Source organism: Opisthocomus hoazin, chromosome 18, assembly GCF_030867145.1.
Source record: "Opisthocomus hoazin isolate bOpiHoa1 chromosome 18, bOpiHoa1.hap1, whole genome shotgun sequence".
Taxonomy (NCBI): domain Eukaryota; kingdom Metazoa; phylum Chordata; class Aves; order Opisthocomiformes; family Opisthocomidae; genus Opisthocomus; species Opisthocomus hoazin.
In genome coordinates this window covers 15792735-15819846 of record NC_134431.1, presented here as the reverse complement: position 1 = coordinate 15819846, position 27112 = coordinate 15792735, and the positions used below count along the sequence as shown (strand labels likewise).

Below are 27112 nucleotides of genomic sequence, written 5' to 3'. Positions count from 1 at the left end.
AAAGCGCGGGAAGGGGCGTTCCGCGGCCCCGGGCGGTTTCCCCGCTGCCTCCCCTCAGCCCGCGGCTTCTCCTCACGCACCGGCGGCCGCTCCAGGGAGAGCGTCTGGGCACAGAGCCGCGCGGTACGCGTTGTCTCCGGGACGCAGGGTTAAGTTAGCCCGTGAAAGAGCGGCGCTGCGCAACCCGGGGCTGAGCGGTGCGGAACGGCGGCGGAGAGCCCCCGAGGCCCGGTGTGGGGATCCCTTCCCCTCAGGGGCCCGCCGAGTGTCCTGCCCGCCTCGGTCCCTCCCTCCGCTCGGCCGGTGAGGTGAGCTGTTAGCTGTCTGCGTCCGCTCTTCACTCACGGGGCGTTTGATCAAATAATATGAAAGCTGGGACAAGCTTTTGTCATCTATAATTATCTATGAAGTGGGCCAGAGAAGCAGGGGAGAGGTGCAGCTCAAAAGAATCCCCCTTTATCTGTTGTTTCCACTCAAAAGTCTGTCGTAAGGAAAGTACCACCAACTTCATTTTCAGACAATGTTTAACCTAAACAATTTTCAAGCATTCTGTATTACAAAACAGAAAATGATACAATTAATGGAAGAAGTCAAAATGCTGACATCACTTTGTTTCCACATTAATACATAAAAATGAACAACACATTAAATAAACATTCTGTTATTAACAATTAGAAATATTAACACCAAAAAATCATGTATAAATTAGGAAATAAATGTACAAACTATTTCCAAAGTGCTCTTTCAAATACATTATATACACAACATTCAAGAAATTCTTAATGTAAGACATTTCAGATTGATGTAATGTTGCTGTTTCATTTTAAGTGTTGTTCATATGCTGTCAAAAGTATTTCAGCACTTTCAAAAACCACATAAAAGGCATATTTCCAAGCTGACAAAGAGCAATATTGCATTCTTCTGGCTCCCTGTAATATGTATATATTTTAAAGAAAACAATCTTACTTCCTTTTCATTCCTTGCTATTTGAGAGTACTTATTTGTATGAAAACACCAGCAGGAAAGATGAGAGAAATGAGGACTGACTAAAAAAATGTCTTCTATTTTATCAGTAATTAAAATTATTAATGTAGCAAGGGCAGTGCTTGGACAACATTTAATACTAAACTCTTTAGCTGTCCAGTTAAAGACTTTACAGGGAAAAAAGTAATGAATTGAGAGATCTTTTATTTTCCTTGTGGTCTCGGTTTTTGAAAATATCAACTACTAGAACTGAAAATCCCATAAATACACCAGTTCAGACAAAGAAATGGACAAAATCTGACACGGTGTATTTACTCTATATTGCAAATGTGCAATTAATCTTGTATTAAAAAATGCTCATGGAGTATAGTCATCCTAGCCTTTTGCCTCAGAGAAGTTTGGACACGGTATTTTGTTCAGCACTTTTATAAGCACTTTATAAGTGCTTTTTTCAACACTTTGTAAGAACATGTAAAACTGAATAGAAATGACTTACATTGTTCATACTGGTTTTTACGTACCACTAGTTTTTATTTCTAAATTCTCCCTCTATAGATATTCTCTCACTGATTGACCCCATTAATAGTTCCCCTCTCTATATGCATAATATTGTTTCACAGTTAAAGCTGAATTTAGTTGCTTATCTGCAATAAAGATGGATTTTTTTCTTATACTTTTGAACTATTTCTGTCAAGCTAAAAGAAAAACAAAAGTGATGATGAGCTGTGAGAACAACAGACCAAAAAATTTTACCATATTTATTATGCTTGCTGAAAAATCTGAGCAAGAGCAATGAAAGAATCAGAAATAAAGAAGGATGCCAGCCACATGCTTGTGAAATTTGGCATGAAAATGTATATGTGAATTATAAATATGCAGTAGCTTATTTAAGACTGGAGTTTTGCCAGATGTTTTTCTCAGCTAAGCATAATATGAAGTAATATTGACGTCTAGTAGGCTGACACTGCAGATCTCAGAGCTCCCTTCTATTTTTCTTTCCATGATAGAAATACCCTAGTTTACACGGATACATAAAAGGTGCCTCTAGTGATTTAACATTTCCTTGAATATAGGTTTTCATCCTCTTTCTGTACCTTTTACAACAGGAACGTGGATTTATGCAGATTATTGAATTGTAAGACTTGGGTAGTTAGCCCTAGTAGGTATTGCAGCAGTTGCAGTTAATTTTATTCTTAACTTATAGCATAGAACTGTCTTCACACAAGGAATTTATCCATCCCCATGTTCTTAAGAAGTAAAGTTAAGAGCCATGGATTCCAGAGGCTGGCAGGTAATCTTCAATGCATTCAGTTAAAAAAAAAGATCAATAACCTACCACAGGATACCTCCCTGGACTGCGATACGACTGGATGGCTTTGTACTGAGCCAGACTGCAGAATAACCTGGCTGCTTTCCAGGACGGGGCACAACTGTGATCAAATGATCCTAAAGCTATTTAGAAACATCAAGAATGGGGCGGGGAGGGGGGTAAATTAAAAACTTCTGCATTGTATCAACATACAGTACTATACACAGCACCAAATATCAAACCATTAAAGCATTGTCTTGTTACCAGTAGTGCACTGCTTCATATCCAGCATGAAATGAACACTGTTCACATACAGACGCTGCTTTGTGCTAAGGGGTAACCAACATATTACAATTAATCAAAACTGCCAGTACATCCAGTTCAAAAGACGGATATACTATTGAAATGAATCTGACACAGGATCATATTCTTTTATTGCTGGTAATTTCCATATTGTCCCTATAAAAAAGAGAAATAAAAATGTTGGAGAATAATATATCAGAGGTTCACAAACAGTGAGTTAGACAATTTCTTTTGGTCTATGAATTTTGAAAGAGACACTGAAGTATCACCAATACGCTTGCACCAAATTATCTGATAGATTTATATGCGAAGCTAACAACTACATCTGCTTTTTCATAGCAGAGAGTCAGACAATTTACCTGCTCATAGCCGTAAGGCCTCTGTTGCTGAGCGGATGGGCCTGTCTGAGAAGCTCTGTAACTTCCATATTGCTGCCCCTGCCCCTGTTGGTAGCTGGAATACTGTGAAGAGGCTCCTTGTGCAGGACCTGAGAGGACAGTGAAATCCATTACTACGGCTTGATTTGCTAGGGGGAGTTCTGATGGTTAACGTAATGTAAAACGTGATGGTAACAAAGTAAGCTCTGCAACTAAGAACCGTGAGTAAATTTTGCCTAGACCTCCCCTCTAGCTTTCCACTGGAAAGTGTTAATCCTAATAATGATCTAGTTGCAGCAGTGTAAACTTCAGTTCACGTTTTAAAATTTGCTCAGAAAATTTGATACAGTTTTAAGTGATCTGCCTCTCTGAAATCTCAGCTCAGTTATTGCCTACATGCAAACTTCCTGGCCTTTACTTTAGTAACAATTGCACATTTAACTGCCTATTTAACATGGCTGTGCCACCATAAGCACTGCTGACCAGGCAGAACCTCAGAAATCTCTTGCATATCAAGATACTTTAAAAAAACGAGTAAATCAGACACACAACTGCACAGGGATATTGATTTCCTTTTATTTGGGACTGTATATTCTGTGTATAGAATACTATGTGCACTTTTTAGCATTATTGGTGGATTTTTATGAAGAAGAACCTTTAAAGAGAGGAGGCCAGATTTTTACATCATAGACTGAATTTTGGGTCTAGTTTCATAGAATATGTCTGCTTTGAGTAGTCCAAGCTACGCGCTAGTACTGCAGAGTCAGGTGTTAATAATTTAATTAAATTTTGGGCATGTAGGTTCTATTTCATGAGATCTTACATTTCTAAAATGGATTTACTATTTATATTAACATCAATTTATCAAGTTTGCTTGACATTGCCAGTTCAAGATCAAGTACCATCACCTTTGGGAGATGCACCAGAAATCCCCTGCCTTGAAGCCAGTATTTAGATTATTACAAGCTCTCCGGCCCCTGTTTTTGTACTAAATAACCTGAAATGGTTTCTTTCTCCCAAAGGCTGAGGATGCATACAAGATGCCTCCAGTCGGTCAGAAAACTCAAAGACAGCCATGAAACTCAGATTCTTTTGATGGCAGCAGGGAGATCTGCCACTGGTGGCCTGAAGGGTTTGATAGCCCTGGGCCCATGTTAGCTGCATGTTCAAACCGCTTCCACTTTTCTCCTTTTGTCTCAGTCCCTCACCAAGGAATATAACCTGTAGGATGTTGCAAGAAATCTGAGCGAGGGAGCAGTGATTCCCCGGACTGTTGATGTTATTTTTTCATGTCAGTTGTGGAACTGTTAGCTGTGTACGAAGCCTGAGAATCCAGGCAGTGACCTCCTGCTGACACTGACCAGGAAGTCAACACGAGGTGAAAGTGTACTTTCTAACTTTCTAATTGTCTTTCAAAAGAGACTGAGATTCAGGATGCGAATGTGACAGTATGGAATGCAGCACTACACTAATGTATGTTACTGCCCAGAACCCCTTTTCATGCTATGCTCTTTGGATAGTTTGGGTATGTGGATGCCTGAGGTTAATCAAGGAAATAGTTTACAGCATATTTTAGCCTAGGAATGGAGGCGTCAGGATGAAGTACTGCAAACACTTGACCGGTCAGTGACAGTTCTCTTACCGTATCCTTGCTGTTGTCCTGGGTAACTTTGTTGATTTGGGTATTGCTGCTGGGAATAGGTTTGCTGTTGTGCAGCTCCCTGTTGGTATCCTGCCTGCTGCTGGCTGTACTGGGAATTTCCTGAAGAGGGAAAAATTGAAGTAGTTAGGTTATAGGTGAGGCAAGTATTTCACTGTACATGTGGATCATAAGGAATACAAAGGTGTAAGGAGCCTTGGTCTGGAACTCCAGAGGCAAGTACTCTTCAGAAACAGATGACTGCATTTTGCCAATCAGGATGTTTATTTCTTCAGTGATTTTTAGCTCTTTTGAACAGAAGAAAGTTGTTTATTTTTACACATCACTAAATGAACAAAGAAACAAACAAGCAACCTGTTCCCCAAAGGATTTTTTTTTACCCCAGAAGTGTTTCAGAAGAAAAAAAAGAGTCACAAAGATAAGAATGCCAAGCTAAATAGCAAGTTTCTCAAGAAGCCCTCCCACTGTATTTTCTTCTAGGTAATTATGTTTATTTATATACCCTAGAAAGACCACTTATCTAGTTGTTACTGGTATTTTTTGAAATTCCATTTGCAGTATCCTGAAACAACCAAATGAATGGAGTCTATACAGATGACATTGCTTTTCCTAAATGCCACCTTGCTGTATCATAATTAAGGTAATATTTTGCAGCTAATTTAGAGTTCATATATCTTAATAGTATCACTGAATTTACTGACGTACTATTGTTGAGAGAGTTTTTTAGTGGTAGAGTTGTAAATTCGTAGTAATGATGATTTTCAAAGATTAGTTTCATTTAACCCATTGTTTTTCACAATTTGTAAAGTGAATTAAGTAAGATTAAAAAAAGTTGGTCCTGGAATTAACCAGTAGGCTTTCTTACTTTAGAGAAATTTCCATTTATGGCTGCCAATTTTTTTCTGACTCTGAACCCCATTTGTAACTGCAGCACGTTAGTTTACCTTTGTCAGCATAACCTTTTACTTTAATACATTTTAATTTGCATTATATAAATGTTTGTTAAACAGTTTTGTAAGAGTGGAGAATACTGATATCCTGAAAGTCTCTTCTCTTACTGCAAAAAAAGTACAGCAATAATTCCACCTGGTTCAGCTACAACTGAGGATCATTTTTCTAATAAATATGAGGCTACGCACAAGTTGTTAGTGATCCCACAAGGCTGCACAGCATGACTGCCTCACAATACAGTTACTGACGTGATACTACGTATATAGTCTGATACAGTCTTGGGATAAAAAATGCCATACATAGGTAAATTCTATTTCCTGGACACTCCTTAAGTAATGGCTAAGTAGCAGTTTACTGATGCAGAAATTGCAACTCATAGCTTACATTTTCATAAGCATTTCATTAGTGCTTTAGGGGATTAGAGCTTTGGTTTATAAAGACCGCCACGATATTTTCCTACCTCCTTCGTAATAGTGTTGTGTAGAGTCGTCAAATGACCTGTCGTAGCTCTGCTCAGTATAGGATGACTGTTGATAGGCATAATCACCATGTCCTACAAGGAATCGTAAAGATTTATCAGATACATTCTTAATAACTCAAGTTACATTGTTGAATACATATATTATGAAGCTGCTTGTGCACAAAGAAGAGGCTAAGAGGAAATACAGACCCCTCAGATAGGGGGTCTAATACACCTCAAGAAAAAGTCACACCTATGGAAACATTTCTTGCATTTGCTAATCCAAACTTGGCTTTGTGCTCCTTTTGAAGCAGTTTGGATAGCAGGGTGCACTGTGTACCAGGCTTCCATGCCCTGGGATTAGAATTTTCTAGCATTTAAATTGGAAATGAATCGGAATGGGTTTGCCATGTCCTTGGATGTGGCAGTCATGCTGATCTACACGTTAGCAGTATTACAGTGACTACAGCTCAGAGGAATTACCATCTGGATAGTATTGCTGATTCATAGGTTCTGATGAGCCTTGTCCATGACTGTACTGTTCACTGTAATATTCTTCCTGACCCATGTACTGCTGTGAGGAGCCTGCAAGGCAAAGACAAGAGAGAGCAAACTGAGCCCATGGACTCCTAAGGGATGTTTTTTCTTATCTATTTTTTTTAAAAAAAGAAAACAGTGTTTACATCTGGATAAGTAAAGAAGCTGTGTATGTTGAGAGTGGTTTCAAAGATGTTTGCTATTAGGAAAAGAAAATAAATTTGTATTCTCAGAAAAAGCTGGTTGAAATTGAAATTAATGCAACTGTCAGTAACATGTCCTAAACCCACTCGCTTCTGTGGCAATACCAAAAGTAATGGCTACATTCAATCTACTAATCTGAGTTATTGGAAAGCAGGGGAATGTATTCCATGCTCAAGAACACAGTCAGAATTAAATGTATTTTAATTAATGTATCAACTTGTTTTTTAGCAAAATTCAGTTTAAGTTAGAATCAGTCTAGCAGCTTGATTACCTCTTAGAACTGTTTCCAGAGAGGTCTTAGAGCATGGTAGTTATCCTCTGGTGTCTTCCTTCCTTTGGCCTAATTTTTCGTACTAACTGCTGGCAAACTATATCTTCTTTGCAGAAATGTGTTCCTTGTTAACTGTGCCATGTTACGGCTGATCCAATACCATTTGAAAGAACTGAAAAGATTCCCAGTGTCTTGAGTGAGCTGTATACCAAATTGTTCATCTTTTCTTTAGAGGTATATGACCACTTTTAGACAGAATCATTTTTCTAAACACCTGAAATAATTAAATGGATAAATCTTGAAAATAGATTAAAGTTCATCTGATTGTGATGATACTTCCACCATTCGAGACTTCCTGTGTTCCCAGATAGGACTTGGGAGATTTGTTGACTTGCCTACCCTACAGGACGGACTGAGTATCATCAATCTAGTAATAATTATATCAATAATCTAATAATAGATTTTACCTTGCTGTGAAGCTCTGTAAGGGCCCATTGGTCGCTGACCCATCATGCTGTTGCCTTGGTTGCTCTGACTCATCATGGCAATGGAGGACTGTCCCTGGTAATGCTGGCTCCCTCCTTGCGCCGAGTTGTAATGCGACGTTGCTGCTTGCTGGTGCATCATGGAGACTACAACGTACATGGAAAATACTGTTTTCTAAAAGGGTGTGATAGTTCTTTTCCCTAGTCTGTTTGGAAGCAAGTTAAAACCTTCAACTAACATGCATCCTGATAATTCTGTGAATTTTCCACAGGGGGAGATGTTTTCCTACTGCATGTATTTTAGTCTTCTGCACTGTAATCCAGAAAGGATGTTATTACACGGTCAGTTCTTGCCATTTGCTTCAGTCAGACATTTAAAAATACATCTAGCCTTGATTATTGTTAGTTTATTTACAAGAATGTAATCATTATCACAGTAGGATTAAAGAAAGAAATAAGAACTGATACTTGTTCCTCTCTACCTCCTGACCAATTCATTGCTTCATTTCTTTTCTAATCAACTCTTTCTTCTAATTCCATCTTATTATATACCTGATGATTATACAGTTTAAATAAACAGACATTCTAGGATTTATTTGATCCCTAAACTTCATATCATCGGAAAGAATTCATAAGCACTGGACATCCCATTAAATACTCAGTAGCAAACATCTTTACACATTAAGAGATTAATTCTGAGTTGTCTGCTAGTCTCTCTCTGCCCTGCAAGCAGTGTGAAGTATCAATAAAATAACAAAAATGGGGTAGTAATGTACAAACAGTAAATGTGTAACACACTTTGGCAGGCTCTTTCAGCAAGGATAAAGGTGCTTCTCAGATCCCTCCCACGGTTGTGGGACTTGCTGCCAGGGGCTGTCAGCTAGCGCTGCTGCACTTTTAGCTAAGCCTGCTTTCCCCAACTCATTGCTAACCACAGCAAGTCGGTGTAAGTTAAAGCAAGTTTGAAACTGTTCTAACTTACACTGCTGCCTGACACCTTGAAATTCAGAGATGTCTTAAAGCTGTCTTTTCCTCTTGGATGTTTGTTGCTGTCTACAGAAAATATTTACAGAACAAATTCATGTGTGGTAAACCTCTGAGGTCACTGAAAAGTCAAGTTGGCCCAGAAGGAGGAAGAGGGAGTTTACCTGGATTAGACTGCATGTTGATGTTTGTTCGAGAGACATAATTGCCTATTGACCCCTGGCCTTGCATTGGCACATTCTGAGATGCAGGCACTGTATGGCTATAACCAGGCCCAGTTCCATGACTGCTGACAGTCATACTCAGAGAGGTCGTGGGCATAGTGTTCTGGCCTGACTGCTGCATAGACACGTGATTAGGACCTAGAAAAATTAAAGAGAGCAACAAGAAAATCTGTGCTATTATTGGCAACGTACAGTGAGCATTAAAGCCCTTGCGGCCTTTCTAAAATACCTTATGATAAGGCAAAACAAAACAAAAAAAATCCTCATTATTAAAATTCCCTGTTATCTACAGACAAATTAAAACTGCCTACTGCACAGTCACAGTGATCCTCCTCTTCCCGGCAGCCAAATCCAGGCTGTACAGAACTGCAGATGGGAAGAACAAAACCAGCAGCAATGCCCTACAAGCAGTTTCTCACAGGCTGTGGGCAGCAGAATTAACAAATGCCAGTAATTTCAGATACTTCATAAAATACATGGACTCTGGAAACATCCCAGCCTTCTGAAATTTGTCCTTGCCTTCCTCCTGTCCTGCTGTTGACTCCTCCTCCCGCTTCGCACAGATGGTGACAATGGGAAGGCACAGTAGTAGCTGAGAAACACTTTGCACATTGCTGCATCCATTTGATTCCTCTATATCCAACTGACCTTCTTGGCTGGGGCTTACGAAGTACCAAGGGACCCTCTCCTCAGCGGACAAGCTCATCTCTCCCTTTCCTGAAGATTGTCTGCAAGTACCTCAGACCTTCGGAAATTAAATTTTCCCGGTCACGATAACAATCCCTGTTGTTACGGTACTCCCTTTCCAGCATCACTGTATGTAATCATCAGACTGCTCCAGTTATATCCCGGGTTTGTACTGTCCTGCTTACCTGGCAGTATGCTTATTTTTAAAAATTCTGTTGCTGTTGGGTAACTAAAACTGGGGGGAATCTGGTCCTTATTTTTTATTGTTTGTTGCTTAAATACTGTTATGAATGAGTTTTGGAAAGCTGTTTTCATTGTTTATTGTTAATACCTAAATTGTGATAGTGTGTATTGTTGTCTGTCTAAATTCAGCTGTATTGTTGTCAATATAAATTAATTTAGGTAGAATAGAAGACACGCAGAATCCCTAGAAGAGACAGAATTACGTTGTAATGTTTAGATAATGCTATTTTAATCATAGTTATTAAGTGTATCTACAGCCTCTGAAAAATGTGTCTAATTCTCGTAGTACAAACCTCATTAATTACTTTTAATGGTATTTATAGACATCAAATTGAGAAAATTTGCTGTAGATTATTCTGTTTTCCTCTGATGGAGAGATGCGAGCAGCATTTTCAACATGAGATAGAGAGAGCCATCTCTGCTGAAATCAGCGGAGCCAGGTCAGTGTACCTCTACAGAGATCTAGCCCTATGTTTTGCTCCCTTTTTCGTATGTCTTGTAAAGCTGATACTTCTTCTGGGGCAACACAAGACCACACGGTGTTTGAATGGAGCTGGCAGTCGCTTTGAGCGAGGGACAGAGTGAAGCAAGCGTTGGTAAACTTTGCCCTATTTGCAGGGGAAAACTTAGAGAATCTTGGCCTTCTCCAAAGCATTTGTGACTGCAAGGGAAAACATGAAAGCATGACCAAAAGTGTTTAAATGAAAACACTAAAACACTAAGATAAATACAAAGCATTGAACCTCTTTCATACTTTCATGAATCTAAGGCAGTTGGGTTTTTCTTTGAAAGGTCTCATTCATGATTTCTGAACAGTCACGAGTCTCAGGTGGGCCCAGTTCTGTCTGGGGGCAGCTGAGTTTCCCTGGTTGGTTTACTGAATCTAATGGGTTTGCCTGCAGGGCTGTGGCATGAAGAATCACTGACTTGCGGATGGCGGACTACTGGAAATCTCAGTGGGTTGTTTTTCAGCTTGTCTCCATCAAGAGAATTATCGTTACAATTGACCTAGCTGCCACTACACAGAGTTACCATGGATGCAGGGAATTACCTAGTTACTGTCCTGCAGAGGTGATTCCTGTGAAGTCCTGACTGAGGACAAGAAAGAATAAAATGTAGTAGCTTCTGTGACTTCTTCCCTTTTCTTCCCTCTCTTACAATGCTGTACCTGTTCATTACAGACTTCCATCTCTATTGCCACCAGATGAGAAATTTTCACAAGTACTAGAGCCCATATATTTAAATTGTTTGTGCATATTTGTTCCTAATTTCCAAAAAACGCTGCCCAACAACTGTTGACCGATGTGAAATAACTTCTCAGTCTCAAAGCCTATCCACACATCAAGAATGCCATGTCATATAGCATGACTGTGCTAACTTGATTCTAGCTGGCACAGAGACAGCAGCAGTAGAGACTGGCAACCGAGGGGAGAGTCCCCAGGCCCAAGAGTGTGAGGGTCCTATTCTGCCAGCAGCACTGCCAGCAGAGCCCATGCCATGGCTGCTGCTGCTTCCTAGGCTGCTTGGAAGAGGCAGCACTGCATACTCAGTCACACCTTCGTGTTGGAAGTGTAGCTGTGTCCTCAGTCTGGTTTCCAGACAACCCCCACAGCTCAGGCCAGGTTTTAGTGCTGGGCTGGGGCAACAGGAGGTAAACTTGCACAATGACCTAAACTGCCCTGCCTGCCTCTGCTCTGCGGATGACTCCAGTCTTCAGGACTGTCAGTCTGGTTTTTCAATCAGCACTAAATTACTGTAAAGAACTGGGGGGGGGGGGGATAAGAAAAACCAGCAACAATAACACTGAAAATGTAGATTCTTAGTAACACAAAAAAATGTTTTGACTGACTTATTATAATACTTATACTAGGTAATGAATCTTTCAAAAAGAAGGGCCCAGATAAATTTAGTAAGTTGACTTTACAAGCTGTAACTGTTCGAAGTAGGTGCCTCATCTATTAGATTAAAAGGTACTATCAGCTTGACCACAAATGGATTTTTAAAAACTCAGAAGTAATTTCATGGCTTGCATCTGCTCTTGAGTCCCCCTGCCAAGGCCTCTGATTTTACAATCAGATATTTCTATTTACAGAAACTATTTTCTCTCTCTGTCACTCTGGGAAAGACCCGCAGAAACAAGAACTGACTAAATAACTATGAACTACACAATAAACAAACAGATTATTCATACCATAACATGCACAGAGTAAAAAAAAAAAAAATTTTGTCTTTCGACTAGTTTCTTTTAGTTGCATGAACAAAAACGAATAGACAAAGTATATTATCTTATGCATATGAAATGTCTGTGCGAACTCTTTGGCTACGTAGTACAACGTCTGCAAGGTTCTGTAGAGGACAAAGACTGATGCGACACCAAATTCTTTTTAAGACGACATGTATCCTGGAAGGTCTTTGCAATCTACAGGCTTGGTTGTGCGGTTAGTCATGCGAGCAATTCCATTTCACCCTGGCCAACCCCAACACTTGCAGGAGAAAAATACCACAACATGTAATTTTTCTTACTAAAAACTCAGATGCATCTTTACTTGGTCATTTTCACTGCACATTTTTTAAAAAATGTTTTTATTTTCCCCTACAGAAATACTAGGCAGATTGGAGTCCTTGCAGAAGCCAACATCATTACTGACTGTAGCCATTTTGTGATGATTTCAGCATATGCCTGAAACCCCCATATGCCTGAAAGGTGAGTTAGGAGAGGTCTTTTACAGCTCTGTAAGTATATTCTGCATTAATGATTTTGTTGCCAAGCAACAGCAAAGCAGCACAAAGGGGACTGAAGCTCACCATTGCTAATCTGACTCTGCATGAGGGAGGAAGGAGGAAGGCCCGTCCCGATTGCATCACTGAGATTGCTCTGTGAATGGAGAGATTGGTTGGATGCACTCTGAGTCATTCCTCCTGGGCCCAAGTTTATGTTTTGCGTTGGTGGCTGCAAATAACAAGGAGGAGAAGCAAATTTTTGGTTAGGTTTTAATTAGAAAAATCATAACCCCAAAATTAGCCTATAACTAAAAACCTCAACCAAGTATGTGCTTCCTTCACGTTTTGGGCTTGCTTGCGTAAACCTTTCTTCATTTGACTGCGACATATGAATGACATTCAGCACAATACAGAGAAGCCGGCAGGCAGCACAGTGAAGATCTTAAAATTGTCTTGTGCTGGTCAGAACATGACTGCTGAGGGGGTACGCATTAGCCAAGCCGATACCGAAGCATGTTGACAAACTGACCTTTGTCAAGCATAAATGCTGTGTTTTGTGTTATGTGTGACACCTCCAAAATCAATCCATTTAGCACGAATAACACAGTGCTTAAAGACAAACCAATGCCCAAATGTTGAATTAGATTTTAGACACAAAATAGTGGCATTTTTTTCCTGAGCAGATTACAGTAAGAATAGGTAAAGAATAACGGATCTGGAACAAATGGAGGCTGTTCAGATCTGTACCACTGCACCACTTATAGTACATAGTACTTCAGCTACAGAGATTAGCACAAATGTCCCAAAGAATGCATTTTAAACACAGTAGAAGTAACTTTTGATTTGTTTAGTGGTCTACTTGACCACTTCCAAACTTTTAGCTGGAAAAACAATAAAAAATGGTTTATTGGCAGGGATCAGTAACAGAATCAAAGAACATTTCCCTCTGGCACAGTAAATGCATCTGATGGTAGCACTGGTACTTACAGCAGGAAGCAAGGACTGCATATTCTGGTTAGAATCTGCTATTGTTGCCAAGTAAACCAGGTTTCTGTGCAAGATTTGTTGGTATCTACAGAAGAAGGAGTAAAGCTTATTTGGAAAGCATTAACAATACAGAAAATTCCAAACTTTTCTCCTTTTTTTTGCTGTTTACAAATGATTAGTTAAATTACGTTAGCCCACTTTTCATCTGCCATAATAAACAGCAATAGTAATGACCTCTATCCGTGCTGTCATGCTTTTCATCAAGAATCAGTGTGTTCAACACCTTTTTTACAAATGGGTAAACTTGGGGGAAGGGAGAGATAAAATACCCTCTCCTTTGAAAGCGCTTTGAGTCAACTGTGAAGCTGGGACCCCAGCCTTTGAGTACTGACACCCGGTCGGCTGCTCTAACAATTAGCCACTTTTTCTTCCTCTGTCTAACAAGGGCCCTGGTAGTAACGAAATTCCAGAACTCCAAAACCCAAAGCCTGTTTGCGCTGCCAGCAAGCTGAGAAGAACAAGATTTTTTTTCAAGAGGGCTCTAACTGGAGTGTTTACTCATGTAAGCATCACCAGAACCATTTATGCTTCTTCACAGCTCTCTAAGAACTGGAAAAGCTGATAATAAAGAACAGGAGGGCAGCCAAGACCAAACTAACAGCTGTGCCACTGAACAAAGGGAGCAGTGAAACTTCTGGAAACATGGAAGGTTCCAAGAAGGCAAAAGAAGATGCTTCTTGAGCATGAGTTTTCTTCTGATAAGGGAAAAATAACTGGGAAGTGGGAAAAGTGGCAAGAATGAAGCCAGAACGGTGACATGACTTTTTTAGCAAAGGTATCTTTTTTAGACAATTCTTTTGAAAGTACAGCTTTCTGGGTTTGGCCCCGTCACTCGACCTTTCGTGGGGCAGACTGGCTATTCTTCCTGACCGAGATTTAACCCATAAAGTTTACAAAAGCATTTTGCTTTCAAGATTAGGAGTAGTAAGCAGTGACACAAACTGGTATGTCTATCTGCGTATTGTTTTAGCCATAAATAACCACATGGCTGATCCTCAACATTTAATTACTTTCTGATGAAAATGTGTTATTAACTTTGTACATGATTATACTTTTATGTAATGAATCTGCATAGAGCAAGTGGTCCAATAACCACAACTGTTTATAATTATTTTAATAAATGATCTGTTAAAAATATTGTAAATACTAAATACTCAAATACTTCAGAAAAAAACACTCTGTTCCAAGAACTATATACATTCCTTAATACAAGTGAATCTAAAAAAATAGTCCAACTATTTTCTCGGTGATTAGTGCACAGAATTGTTCATAGTACTGTTCTTGAGAAAAAGTGCACCAAAAATTTCTAACATACTCCAAAACTCGTAATACTCACTGAGTACATTCTGCAGTTTTCCCCTTGCTCTGATAATCCATAATACATTGTATTAGGTGGTGATTTTCATCTAGCATCTGCATAAGAGAAATACGATCAAAACACATTACTACGAGAATCGTATTAAAGTCCTGTGGTTTTGTGCTACTCCACACTCACCCTTCTTGGCAGTGGATGGTGTTTTGTGCAGTTTTGTTGCCTTGGGATATTACAAAGTACCTACACGTGACTTTATTGAGTCAGAAGATTATGCTTTTCAAATCATTCATTTATGAACAGTTATCTTTAAAGGAGTTAGCTGAAATACCCAAGACAGAAGAATTAATAGACTTACCTTTTTCGCACCTTAAATAGCAGATAGATTTTTATGCCGAAGAAGGGAAATGCCTTCACTACGCAATACTTCTGCCTCATCCTAAAATATTACCCAACCCTTTCCAAAACTTCAGATTTTACTAACACGCCTACTTTCAAATAAGAGACATACTTGAAAACAATTTAAACAAATTTGCATTGCTGGATCTACTGAAACCACACTGAAAAGAATTACATCCAAATATGTCCTTTGGGGTACTTCATTTGTAAAACAGGGAGGCCTTAAAATGAAAACACAGAGTAATTATTTATCAGTTAATTTACATGTGTCAGTGGCTGCTAGCTTAGCTTCATTCAATAAATTCTAGTGACTGACTTGTTCCAAGAACATCAGAGCTGCTGGACAAAATGACCACTGACCTTCATTTAATGAACTGATAATACAATTAAAATCTTAAATTATCCTTTGATTTTTTAAAAATTTCAAATAAAGCAATTTGTCTCTTTCCCCCCAGCCTTCCTGTGAATGCGGCAAGCTTTCTGCAGGTGAATGAATGGAAAAATAACAACAGTATTTACAAATTTAGATTTGCCTCTGGCAAAAACTGACTACATAATGCAGTTTGTAGGTTCCGCTGCTATTAAGTGCTTGCAAGATTGGGCCTTTGAACCACTGTGTCATCAAGACAAAAGAACTCCTGAGGAGAGAATAACATGTTTTCATATGAGTTAAATGTGAATTAATCCATGTAGGTAGTACGTGTTGTGATCAAAACAAATTCTTGACCCATTCAGATGCAAACACAGGGCTAGGTTATACGAAAATCAGCCGAAGAGTCTTTCTGATGTACTTGGCATCTAGTTAGTCACTCCCTTAGCCAACTCAGCTAGTCCTGCTTCTTGCTTGTAATTTCCAAGTTGGGCTTAACTTTCCTGGACACCCTCGTCCACCACAGGCTCTGACTGCTGAGCTTGCGGGGGTCCCCTGGGCTCAGGTCGGCGGGGCCGAGGAACAGAGGCGTTGCTGTGACCTGCCACGCAGGCTGCTCGCTGGAATGCCGGCAGGGAACGGCGGGACTGTGCCAGTCCAGAATCCATGTTCCTCCTGCACACATGCCTATGCTCACACGGCAACCCGGGCACAGCATACAATTTTAAGAGAAAATACTCCTGCCTGAGGCACAGTGCAGCTCTTTGTTTCATGCTCTGTACTCACCGTTGTACAGGATTTTCACCTGTGTCAGTGGAAATTCTGTATATAGAATTAGCAAAGAATATAAACCCATCCTTTTCAGTTGCCACAACAGATACCACTGACACTATCTTCACATTCAGTTAAGATGTGTTTTCCACAGCAAGAGTCCAAGTAGTATTACAGATACCTTCATCAGAAAAGGGCTATGCTTCTGCAATTAGCTGCAAAACATTTGCTTACTGACAAAGGAATCCAGAATAGCTCTTTTCCTAACTTGCTAGGAAAAAATAACCGAGTTCTGATCTCCATTACACAGAAGAAACTGAAGTCTACTGCCCTGCAAATGCTGTTTGATGAACTATTTTAAAGCACCACCATCACTGCTGTCTTGTTGAAAGCTCTAACTTCCTCCAGGTGAAATCTATTTTAGGAATAGTTGGTCCTGAAATAATGGCAGATTTGAAAGACTATAAAAATTGAGTGAATAAATAAAAATCAGCTGCTTATATATTACGAATACAAATATGAATAATCTTGTTTTTCAATGAAATTGGCATGTTTTCTAAAAAGCTCACTTTACTGCGGATTTTTTGACTTCCTAGCCCAGCTCCCGCTCCTTCTCCCACCGCCCCGTTTCTGTGATAAAGCCCATCCAGTTCCTGCGCCCGCGAGTCTCTTCCTCAGCATCACCGCCTGTCAAAAAGAAAATCACTGCCAGCAGCCCAACTCTGCCCAGCAGCCCTGAAGGAACGTGCCCGCCAACGTACCTGAGATGGGAAATGTTTGTACACATTACTGGTAAAGAAAGAACATTCTGAAGCTTCCATAAAGTTTATGAATATGCAAAAAGAAAAGGACTTGAAAATCAAACTGAAGACGCTTTGGCTGCCCTTTGTCTGTGGACACAGTCATGGGTTTAAGTACAAACTATATGAATTATGAAATTCTCTCCTAACCCCAACCAGTCTGGAGGTTAGAGAAAAACTTATCCACCGAGTCCGAAATATTTCATTATTTAATTTGTTCACAATATCACATGTGCTGCAAGAAAATGGGTTAGTTTATCCAAACAGTCTCCCGCGATTCCAGTCATCTCTTCAGTCTCTCTTAGAGCAGTTTGCGCTGCCTTCACCTCTGTTCTGTCACCGTCTCCCACCGAGGCTGTTTTCCCGAGAAGTCACCAGCTGGCACCAGGCATCGGCGCGGCTGCAAACCCGCCGATGGCCGGTTCATCGCCACACGGCCCCGGCACCGCTTCCCCGGCCACCGCTTCGCAGCGGAGCTGGCCCCACAGCCCCTGCCGCCGCGCAGCACCGACGACAGCGGGCAAGGTAAGAACGGGCAGGGTCCCTACGGCCACTGCCAGCCTCCTCCTTCCCGACCGTCACCTGCGGCGGGAGGGCACGGTCCCTGCTGTCGGGTCCTGCCAAACGGGGAACAACAACTTCCCAATCGGGAGCCCTCGGCGTTGGCCTCCCCCGAGAGCCGCGCGGGGAGCGGAAACCTGTCAAACCTTTGTCTGTCACCGACCACCAGTGAACGCGTGACGAGCCATCACAGCGGTAACGGTGCGGGACGACGCCGGGGGCGGGTGCTCCCTCTACCTTCCCAGGGATTAACATTCGGCGTCCACATACAAAAGAAAACCTGTGCAAATTCGGTATTTTTATTTTAATTCATTTTTGGGGTTGGATTTGGGGGGGGCCCGGAAGCTGACACGCCACCAGAAATCAATCACACGTTTGCAAATCCCATTGCCATTTCCCAGCGCATCCCTCGCAGCTTCTCCCCCCCTGCGAGCGGCAGAGCCAGCGTGCCACCCCGATCCCATCCCCCGCGCCCCCTCCCGCTCTCGCAGCGATCCGAACACCTCCGCTTTGTTCCACCTCCGCCCCCCCCCGTCCATCTCCGCGGCCCTCCCGAACTCACCCCGGCCCCCCCCGCCGCGGGCGGAACCAAGGGACGCCCCGCAGCACCGCACGCCTTTTTACCTTCTGGATAGTTTGCTGGGTGACCTCCCCTTTGCCTCTCGGGCGAGCAGAAGCAAAGGCAACCGACATGGTGCGCTGGGGGGTTTATTTATTTTTTTTTTCTTTACGTGCCTATCATCTGCCGGCTCGCGGCTCTGATAATATTGTTATTACCCGCCCGCTGCCGCCGTGCCAGGGCTCTCCGCAGTGCGCGGGGAGGGGAAGCCGCCGCAGATGGTACGACCTGCCCCCCCGCCACCGGCCCCGCGCCCCGCACCGCCGGGCTCCGCGCCGCAGCCCGCCACGCACCGCCCTCACCCCGCCGGCTCGGGGCGGGGAGGCGGCCGCGGGCGGCCGGGGAAGGGGCGGGCGCTCCCGCCGCCGCCGCCGCCGCCTCCTCCCCGCCGGCCGCACATGGTGCGTCCCTGCTGCCGGGCTTCCTGTCGCAGCCGAGCGGCGTCTCCCCGCTCCGCCGCCCAGCTGCGCCAACTGCGTAGGGCGGCTACTGCGTACGCCAAGTGCGCAGCGGGGGGGAGGGGGAAAGAGGAGAGGGGAGGCGGCCGCCTACGCCGGGTGCGTAGCGAGGTCTCGGTACGCCAAGAGCGCAGGTAGAGCCCCGCCTACCCGCCGGGCTCTCGCGTGCAGCGTACGGAGTTGGCGCAGGGGGCGCCGTCGGCGTGCGGGCGGAGCGGCGGGCGGGGGCATGAGTGTGCTGTTTTGAGGGAGGCGGCTGGTTCCGGCCCCGCGGGGACGCACGGGCCGCAGCCATGAGCTACGATCGCGCCATCACCGTCTTTTCCCCGGACGGGCACCTCTTCCAGGTGGAGTACGCCCAGGAGGCGGTGAAGAAGGGCTCCACCGCGGTGAGTGAGCGAGGCCGGGCCGGGCTCGCTGAGGGAAGGCCCGGCGTGGGGCCTGCGCCTCGCCGCGCTCCGCGGCCTGCCGGGCCCGGGGAAGGCGGGTTCCGTCGCGGTGAGGGTGCTGGGAGCGGGGGGAGCTGAGCGCCGGGCTTGGAGCTGCCTGGGGCACGGCGGCTCCCGTCAGGGCGGAGGGAGAGCTGGCTGCAGGCCCCCGCCTGTAGGTGCAGGGTGTCCCGGAGCCCGGGCAGCCGGTCAGGCCCCGGGAGGCCGGGCGGGCACGACCGCCTCGAGAGGGAGAAGGGCTGGTGCCCACCCACGGGGGAGCCGGGGTCCTCTCTCTCGTTGTCCTGCGTGGGGCAAAAAAGGTGATAATTTGTGCTCGTGCGCAGTGCGGATTGCCAGTGGGTTGGGAAAGGTGTCGGCGAAGGCGCGGAGGAGCAGCTGTCCGGCTCCTGGCATCCCCTTGTCCCAAGCTTTGGCTCAATGAAGGGCTTTTTTTCGTTTGAGGGAGGGAAAAAAAAAAATTAAGTCCCAAATCACAGAATATCTGGAAGAAAATTTGCTGCCTTTGGATGGGAATAAAGGCAACAAGAGTTAGCGCCAAATAGGCTCTTCTTTTTTTCAGAAATGAAAAACACTGTAAAAGCAGAGCTAACGTGCAATATAATCTCCCTCTGTCTCGTCTCTTGTGGAGTCGTTGGTTGTGTTGAATGTTTTTGGAGGTGTCTGTAACGCACTAACAGCAGGGCCGCCCCGTATGAAAAAAAGATTCCCATCACCCTATGAGAAGCAGTGGGAAGGAGTGTGAGCGCACAACCTTTTTCCTCCTCCCTGATGTTGGGAAAGGTGTATTTAAAGTGTGAATTAGGACATTAAGAAAGCAAGCTACTGACGGGCTACTTGTAGGTTTTCTTTGGTCTAATCTTCAGTGTTTTGGCTTCTGACTGGAGCAACACCGGTAGACCAGTTGTGCTGGTGTTGATCCTGCCTCTGTGGCTGCAGAAACATGAACGCTGGTGTGGGAGAGAGTGGGAATATATCTCTTGGGAGCCACACGGATTTAAATTGGTATAAGCTGATTACAAAACTGCACCCTGAAATCTAATGCGATTTTTGTTACATCAGTGCTTTCTCCTGGTTCTGGCAATAAGAAATAAAATACTGACTGCAAGTTGAAATAATGTGTACATTGAGGAGGTTTTGTGTTTGTATTTTGCTACTCATTTTAGTAAAGTCTGCAACTACTAGGATTTTGGGGCATAGATTAACTTTTTTCTTCTTCTTTTAATGCGTTGAAGGTTGGAGTAAGAGGGAAAGATATTGTTGTTCTTGGTGTAGAAAAGAAGTCTGTGGCAAAACTTCAGGATGAAAGAACTGTACGGAAGATCTGTGCTCTCGATGACAATGTCTGCATGGCTTTTGCAGGTACACGATCCCTTCAGGGGTTTGGGCCGTTACTGGAGCTCCTTTGGGGGTGTTTGTGGATGCTGAGAACACAAAAGACTTAGCATAACTGGCTGAGGGCTGTGGGGAAGGAGTGTATTTCCACGATTGCTTATTCGTTTTAATGAAGAGTAGCCTGCTGTGTGGATAAATACAAAGAGAGAGCCAATTGATCTAATGAGAGGAAATATGTGTTAAAGTTACTGCGGTCCTCTAGGCTCAGTGTGAGGATGGAGACTGAGAGGTGATGTGTCACTGGCACACACACAGATATATACTATTTAAATTTATATCTATTTACTTAATTTTTGTATTTAAAATTAAATATTTAAAATTTTGTATAGATGTACAATATTAATACATATTACAGGAGCTGTAAGAGACATTTGTCAGTTACAGGGACCTTTTCCCGCATGCCTCAAGCCAAAAATCCTAAATTTTGTGGTCTTGCATAAAACAAAGAAATATTTCCTCTGTTCTAGTTCAGAAGACTTCTCCTGAAAGAACAGCTCTGGATATGAAGCATAAATATTCCAGTTCCACATTCTTCCTGTTCCAGATGCCTTAATTTCCATTGTTCAGAGCTTAAACAGGAGGCATGAAAGTTGAAAAAAACAATGCAAATGGGGAGAAAATGTATTTCAGAAGGTTTCTCCTCTCTGCAAGTAGTTTTGAATCTTTGTGTCAGTGTTAGTAATGCTGTAAGGGCAGACCTGATGTAACTGGCAGAAATAACAGGTTTTAGATGTAGTGTGCAGGAGTGATAGGTTCCGCTGCGTCTGCTGCCGTGCACCCTTGGCTGAGGGTTGTGGTGTGTGCAGGCAGGTTCACAAGCTTGAAGAAAAATTCTGTAATAGAAACAAGGCTGTAAGTCGAAAATGGGATCGTAAGAAGTAAAATAAAAAGTTAGTTTCTGTTAGATTTTTTTTTTTAAAGGGTCATACTCATTTTTGTCAAATAACATGATGCTGCTGTAGCTTCATCAACTAGACAGGATTGGTTGTGCAGATAAAGCTGGCTTATAGTTACAGGGCCTGTGTAAGAAGTGAAACCAGTGGGTGTGAGAGCTGAGATTGCTGTGCTAATTTGCTGTTGGACGGAGTGCTGTCAGTCTGTTAGTAATATTCTGATTACTTGGTTCAGAACTGCCTGTGTTATCTAACTCACAAACATGAAAGCTGTAAACTAAACCTGCTGCTTATTTTGGTACATTAGCTTCTTTCTGTTGCCTTAAAAATGCTATTCTTGCTCAGCAAACCTGAGACAGCGTGATCTCTCGTTTGCTGTTTTTCATTGCTGTTGACACTGACCTTGTGAGCCTTTTGGGGCGAGACCAGTTGTGTTATTTGTGCGTACGGTGCGAAGCAGGAATCTGAGCGCACGCTGTCGTTTCAGGGCTGACGGCTGATGCCAGAATAGTTATAAACAGAGCTCGTGTGGAGTGCCAGAGCCACAGACTCACCGTGGAGGATCCCGTCACCGTGGAGTACATCACGCGCTACATTGCCAGTCTGAAGCAGGTATGGTGGGCCACACGGGGAGGCTTAAAAGTGTGTCCTGACGAGCAGCGCTTCAGGCTGAGTGTGTGCCGTGTCTGCCCTGGCCTCGTTCGACGCAGCTGGTAAAAATCAGCGTAACAACACAGTGTGGCTGGTTATTGGAAATACGGAAAAGGAGGATCCGTTACTGTTTGTTTGGTTTTTCCCAAGACGAAGAAATCGATTAGTACTTGTAAGGACTGCGTAACTACCCTTGTGGTATCGTCAGGAACGCTCTGCTGATCTACAGCTCTAGTTCATGCTCGTACCAATGGTGCTGTGGTGTTGTCAAACCATCTTCGTAGCTCCTGTTTGTTTTCCCTCCTCCTTGCAGGGAGGGGTAAAAGGGGAGCAAATCAGCGCAGTACTTAGTGTTTTACATTTGATATTCATGAATTTTAAATGTGTTGCAGGGTCAAAATATGCCCAGCTGCATTCTGTGATAAAATTATTAATTTGCCAGTGTATTAAAATGATTTTCAGCAACTAGTGGGCATTAGAGAAAGTCTAATTCACTCATGCACAGCCACGTGTCAGTGTAGTGATGGTGAGAATAGTGTGATTGTTGTAGTGATCACTGGCCTGCCAGAGCAGAGTACCGCTTCCCAAAGTTTCACTTTGCTCCTTGATAGTAACCTCACATTTGTGTCTTTCATTCTGGCACGTGGATGATTTCTCTAAAACCGTTACACACCAGGAATCTTGCCCGATAACGCTGCGGGTGTCGTGCCGCCTCGGTTGCTGCTGGCGTGTGATGTGGCGAGGGCTTCGCTCACCCGATGCCAGCAGCAGGGCTGTAACGCCGGCTTCCACCGCAGACGAGGCCATGCTTTCTGATGGGACTGGCGCAAATCATTGTGTTCCGGTGTCGTCATCCTGTTCTTTGGCTTCCCAAGCATGCTGGTTGAAGCAGAGCGTTCCACCTGGGCTTGCAGACGCAGCGCGCTCTGCCTCTCAGCACCACCCAGCAGCCGAGGGAGCGTCTTCCCGAGAGCTGTGATCAGCTCCAGTGGGCGTTGGGAGCAGGAGTTGGACAGTAACCGCCTCTTACTTGCCTTGCTTGTGGTCTCGTGTAGGACACAGAACCCTCACTTCAGCAGGCAGGTGGGTAAGCGAGCCCGCCACAGATGTTTCTGGTGCCTTTTCTGGTTCTGACTTCTACAGCGTCTGCTTTCCGTGCTGAAAATGTTTTTAGAGCCGCTTCTGAAGTAAGTGTCTGTTCTTTCCAACCAGAGATACACCCAAAGCAACGGTCGCAGACCTTTTGGTATCTCTGCCCTTATCGTGGGATTTGACTTTGATGGAACCCCGCGGCTGTACCAGACTGATCCCTCTGGTACATACCACGCGTGGAAGGTGAGTCGGTTCTGTCTCTCGTGGAGAAGTGATGAAATGTTTGTGAGTTCGTGTCTCCCTCAAAGAGAGACTGGTGTAGAAAGGAGATGTCGCTGGCCAGATGGTGCTGGCTCACAGCTGCAGAAATCCTTAATGATCAAACTGATGGAGTGGCAGTCTGCAGCTCAGCCTGGCTTGGAAATCTTGTCCTGTTTTGCACACACACCTGTGCCTGACAACTGTCTGCTTGTGTGACATTTGGATGGTGACATGTTCTGTCTCCTGAAAAATACGTGGTGGTCACAAAATGGTTTCAGATTTTATAATTGCACGGCTCATACTTCTTGCTTATTCTGTAAATGAAGCCTTTCCTGAACTCCCATTCACTGTCGTCTTTCCCCTCGACGTTTCCAGGCTAATGCCATTGGCAGAGGAGCCAAATCCGTGCGCGAGTTTCTGGAGAAGAACTACACTGATGAAGCCATTGAAACAGATGATCTGACCATTAAACTTGTCATCAAGGCTCTGCTTGAGGTGAGTCTGCCGCGGATCCCGTGCGTGACTTCTCCCTGTTCGTCTGGGTGAACTCCTGACACGCCGGGACAGGCGCTGTCCTGTGACGTGCACGAGGGCTTTCTGTGAGGTGCTGGCTGTGGCCAGCGTGGGGTTAAATTCGAGGCGCAGAAGATTTCAGGTGACCGTTTCCGTCACTTACGCAGAAGAACTTACTAGCAGCTCTCTGGGGAGGGAAACAGGCTTCAGTTCTGGGCATTCAAACAGATGCACCAGAGATGTGCGAAACCGTGTGCAGAATCTTGTGCTTTTTTATTGGAGTTTAAAATACAGAAAATGTCAAAAGTCAGATGGTGGAGGTGAGCTCTTCTTTACCAGCCAGAGTGCATTGGTGCCAGGATGAAGACCTTTATATTTTTGAGAGTCCCACTGCTACTGGAGTTGAGAGCTTAGAGCTAACAAGTGAAATATGCCCCACCCGTGTCTGTGCTCCTTCTGAGCAGACCTGGAAGGGGTTTGTTAGAATTAATTAATGCCCCGCCCCTAATCCTTCTATCTGACTCTTGCCAAGGTTGTGCAGTCTGGTGGGAAGAACATCGAGCTGGCGGTCATGAGGCGAGAGCAGCCGCTGAAGGTGAGGGCTCTGTTTTGCTTTTCTCCCTTCCTGGCCGGTTCCTCTGATACCGCTGTTGTTGATCTGCGCTAGCTTCCAGCCCTCGTCTCGCTCTCTGCGCTGGGAAATGCTGGGGTTTGTTATTAAGGGCCGAGGAATGCTGTTGTGTCTGGACAGACACCGGCTGACTGGCTTTCAGGTCAGAACTAGAACTGCTTCAGCCGAAGCCTCTCGGTGGTGTCGGGATCCTGAGCGTCACCTGTGTTTCTGTTCCAGATCCTAAACCCTGAAGAAATTGAGAAGTACGTTGCTGAAATTGAAAAAGAAAAGGAAGAAAATGAAAAGAAAAAACAGAAGAAAACATCATGATGAACGAAATTCAACTGCTTAGCTGCTTCTTTTTAATTGAAGTGATGGGTTATCTGTATAGAGAACACGTAGGCATTCCACTTACTCCTACTGTGCCCCTCTTGAGACCTACAATAAACCTACTGATTTTTTTTTTAAAGCTGTTATTTTAAAAAAATCTGTCTGTTCCTTGGATTTTAATTACCTAGGATTGTTTGGTTGGCTGCAAACCAGCAGTAGCAACCTGCTAAAGGACAAAGACTTTGTTTGCATTTTTTTCCTGGGACGCTTCATTTCGTGATTCTTTCCCACACTGTCTCAGGTGTTAGCTTCTCCTTTATTTTTATTTTTATTTTTTCCTTTTTTGGGGGTTAAGTAGCTGTCTCAAGTGTGGTGTTACAGCCTCAGTGGAACAGAACCAATCTGGAATTACGCTTTTTCTTCCCTAACTAGCATCTTCAGCGGGGAAGGGCTGGGGTGCAGACGTGGGCCTGGTGGCAGGGGTGTGAGTTCACCCCAGGAGCGTGCAGGGGGGTGGGGGCTGGCGTGGGGCTGGGCTGGGGCAGCCCCCCCATCGCCGCAGCCGGGGTGCGTGGCTTGGCACCTGCGTGGGCTTTGCATGATTCATCCCGTTCGGAATAAAGTGTTGCTGTTGTGATTGCCCACGAGGGGAGTTACAGACCAGTCGCTTCCTAACGCTGAAAACAAGGACAAGGAATGTTACGTCCAACGCTGTTTGGCTGTACAGCGCTACTCCGCTTTCTCCCTGGGTGTTTACCATCCCATGGCTTCCTCTGTGCATCTTACCCAGAATCACAGAATCCCAGCATGTCAGGGGTTGGAAGGGACCTCTGTGGGTCATCAAGCCCAACCCCCTGCCCAAGCAGGGTCACCCAGAGCAGGCTGCACAGCACCGCGTCCAGGCGGGTCTGAAATATCTCCAGAGAAGGAGACTCCACAGCCTCCCTGGGCAGCCTGGGCCAGGGCTCCGTCACCCTCAGAGGGAAGAAGTTCTTCCTCATGTTCAGACGGAACTTCCTCTGCTTCAGTTTGTGCCCGTTGCCCCTTGTCCTGTCGCTGGGCACCACCGGAAAGTCTGGCCCCGTCCTCCTGACACCCACCTTTGAGATATTTATCGGCATTTCTAAGGTCCCCTCTCAGCCTTCTCTTCTTCGGGCTGAACAAGCCCAGCTCCCTCAGCCTCTCCTCATAGGAGAGATGTTCCACTATCCTCGTAGCCCTGCGCTGGACTCTCTCCAGTAGCTCCTCATCTTTCTTGAACTGGGGAGCCCAGAACTGGACCCAGTACTCCAGATGGGGCCTCACTAGGGCAGTATAGAGGGGGAGGAGAACCTCCCTCGACCTATTGGCCACACTCCTCCTAATGCACCCCAGGATCCCATTGGCCTTCTTGGCAGCCAGGGCACACTGCTGGCTCAGGGTCAACCTGTCGTCCACCAGGACACCCAGGTCCCTCTCCGCAGGAGCTGGGCTTAACGCGGTTTCTGGGCGAGCCTGTTCCCTGTCCCAGGATGGCACGAGCCAGTTCTTCAGCAGAGCGAGAGCGCTGGGGGGGGTGTGAGGGATGCAGAGCCCTGCCCTGGTGCTGCTTTGCCCTGAAGCCACGGTGCGCTGGAGAGCGGGATCTGCTCTGAGCAACGCGCTCGCTGCGGCGGTGAACACGTATCATGTAGTGAATGCAGAAATACAGCCGGGGGTGTCGGGTGATGACTTGACACAAATGCTTTAAAACTAGCCCAGAGGAGATGGGAGTGGGATTTATTTCAGACAGATACATGTGGCATCTCCGCTGTCTGGTTCTGGCCAGTGAAAAGCTCTTTCCCACCCATTCCTCTGCCATCACCAGCTCTGCGCTGCGAGAAGGCTGCTCGGGACGCTCTCTGGTACCCACGGTCCCTGCCCGAGCGCTGTCTGATGCACAGAGGCAGAACAGGGCAGGGCTGCCAGCTGGGCGTCCCGCTCTGGCCCAGGGCTGCTCTGACAGGAGGCCGGTACAGAGCGGCCCGTCACCCGTGCTGCACGGGCTGAGCAGCGCTGACACCAGTTTCATCCTCCTCTCCAGGTGAAAAATTGGGATTTGTTTTTTTTTAACTCTTTTGTATTTTTTCCTCTTTTGTTCCTGGGGCTCCGTTCCTCTTTCAGTACAACCCCTAAGCGCAGTACACAGCTCTCCCCCTC

At 44.6% G+C, this 27112-nt stretch overlaps 2 protein-coding genes across 2 annotated transcripts; one reads left to right on the top strand and one right to left on the bottom strand.

Moving 5' to 3' along the window:
* Positions 1-500: 500 nt before the first annotated feature.
* On the bottom strand, positions 501-18542 carry SS18L1 (SS18L1 subunit of BAF chromatin remodeling complex). Its single transcript, XM_075438834.1, has 11 exons — positions 18285-18542; positions 14784-14860; positions 13388-13472; positions 12485-12629; positions 8690-8887; positions 7524-7688; positions 6528-6629; positions 6045-6137; positions 4616-4735; positions 2956-3083; positions 501-2752 (listed from the first exon to the last, which is right to left on the bottom strand). Exons 1-11 carry the CDS (start codon positions 18351-18353, stop codon positions 2726-2728), a joined length of 1209 nt encoding a protein of 402 aa, XP_075294949.1. The 5' UTR covers positions 18354-18542; the 3' UTR covers positions 501-2725.
* A 389-nt stretch (positions 18543-18931) lies between these two features.
* PSMA7 (proteasome 20S subunit alpha 7) lies at positions 18932-25073 on the top strand. The gene is made up of 7 exons (XM_075438773.1): positions 18932-19126; positions 20422-20548; positions 21962-22086; positions 23338-23460; positions 23854-23973; positions 24524-24586; positions 24842-25073. The coding sequence occupies exons 1-7, from the start codon at positions 19031-19033 to the stop codon at positions 24932-24934; spliced, it is 747 nt and encodes a 248-aa protein (XP_075294888.1). The 5' UTR covers positions 18932-19030; the 3' UTR covers positions 24935-25073.
* The last annotated feature ends 2039 nt before the right edge of the window (positions 25074-27112 follow it).

What these genes read in the sequence shown, in the direction of transcription:
- SS18L1 (XM_075438834.1), bottom strand. Translation starts at nt 18,353, where the DNA reads ATGTCGGTTGCCTTTGCTTCTGCTCGCCCGAGAGGCAAAGGGGAGGTC. An exon ending in CAACATGCAGTCTAATCCAG is followed by an intron (nt 7,689 to 8,689) that starts GTAAACTCCCTC and finishes TGTACGTTGTAG; the next exon opens with TCTCCATGATGCACCAGCAA. An exon ending in TCAGCAATACTATCCAGATG is followed by an intron (nt 6,138 to 6,527) that starts GTAATTCCTCTG and finishes GATTCCTTGTAG; the next exon opens with GACATGGTGATTATGCCTAT.
- PSMA7 (XM_075438773.1), top strand. Translation starts at nt 19,031, where the DNA reads ATGAGCTACGATCGCGCCATCACCGTCTTTTCCCCGGACGGGCACCTC. An exon ending in TGAAGAAGGGCTCCACCGCG is followed by an intron (nt 19,127 to 20,421) that starts GTGAGTGAGCGA and finishes AATGCGTTGAAG; the next exon opens with GTTGGAGTAAGAGGGAAAGA. An exon ending in GTACATACCACGCGTGGAAG is followed by an intron (nt 23,461 to 23,853) that starts GTGAGTCGGTTC and finishes CGACGTTTCCAG; the next exon opens with GCTAATGCCATTGGCAGAGG.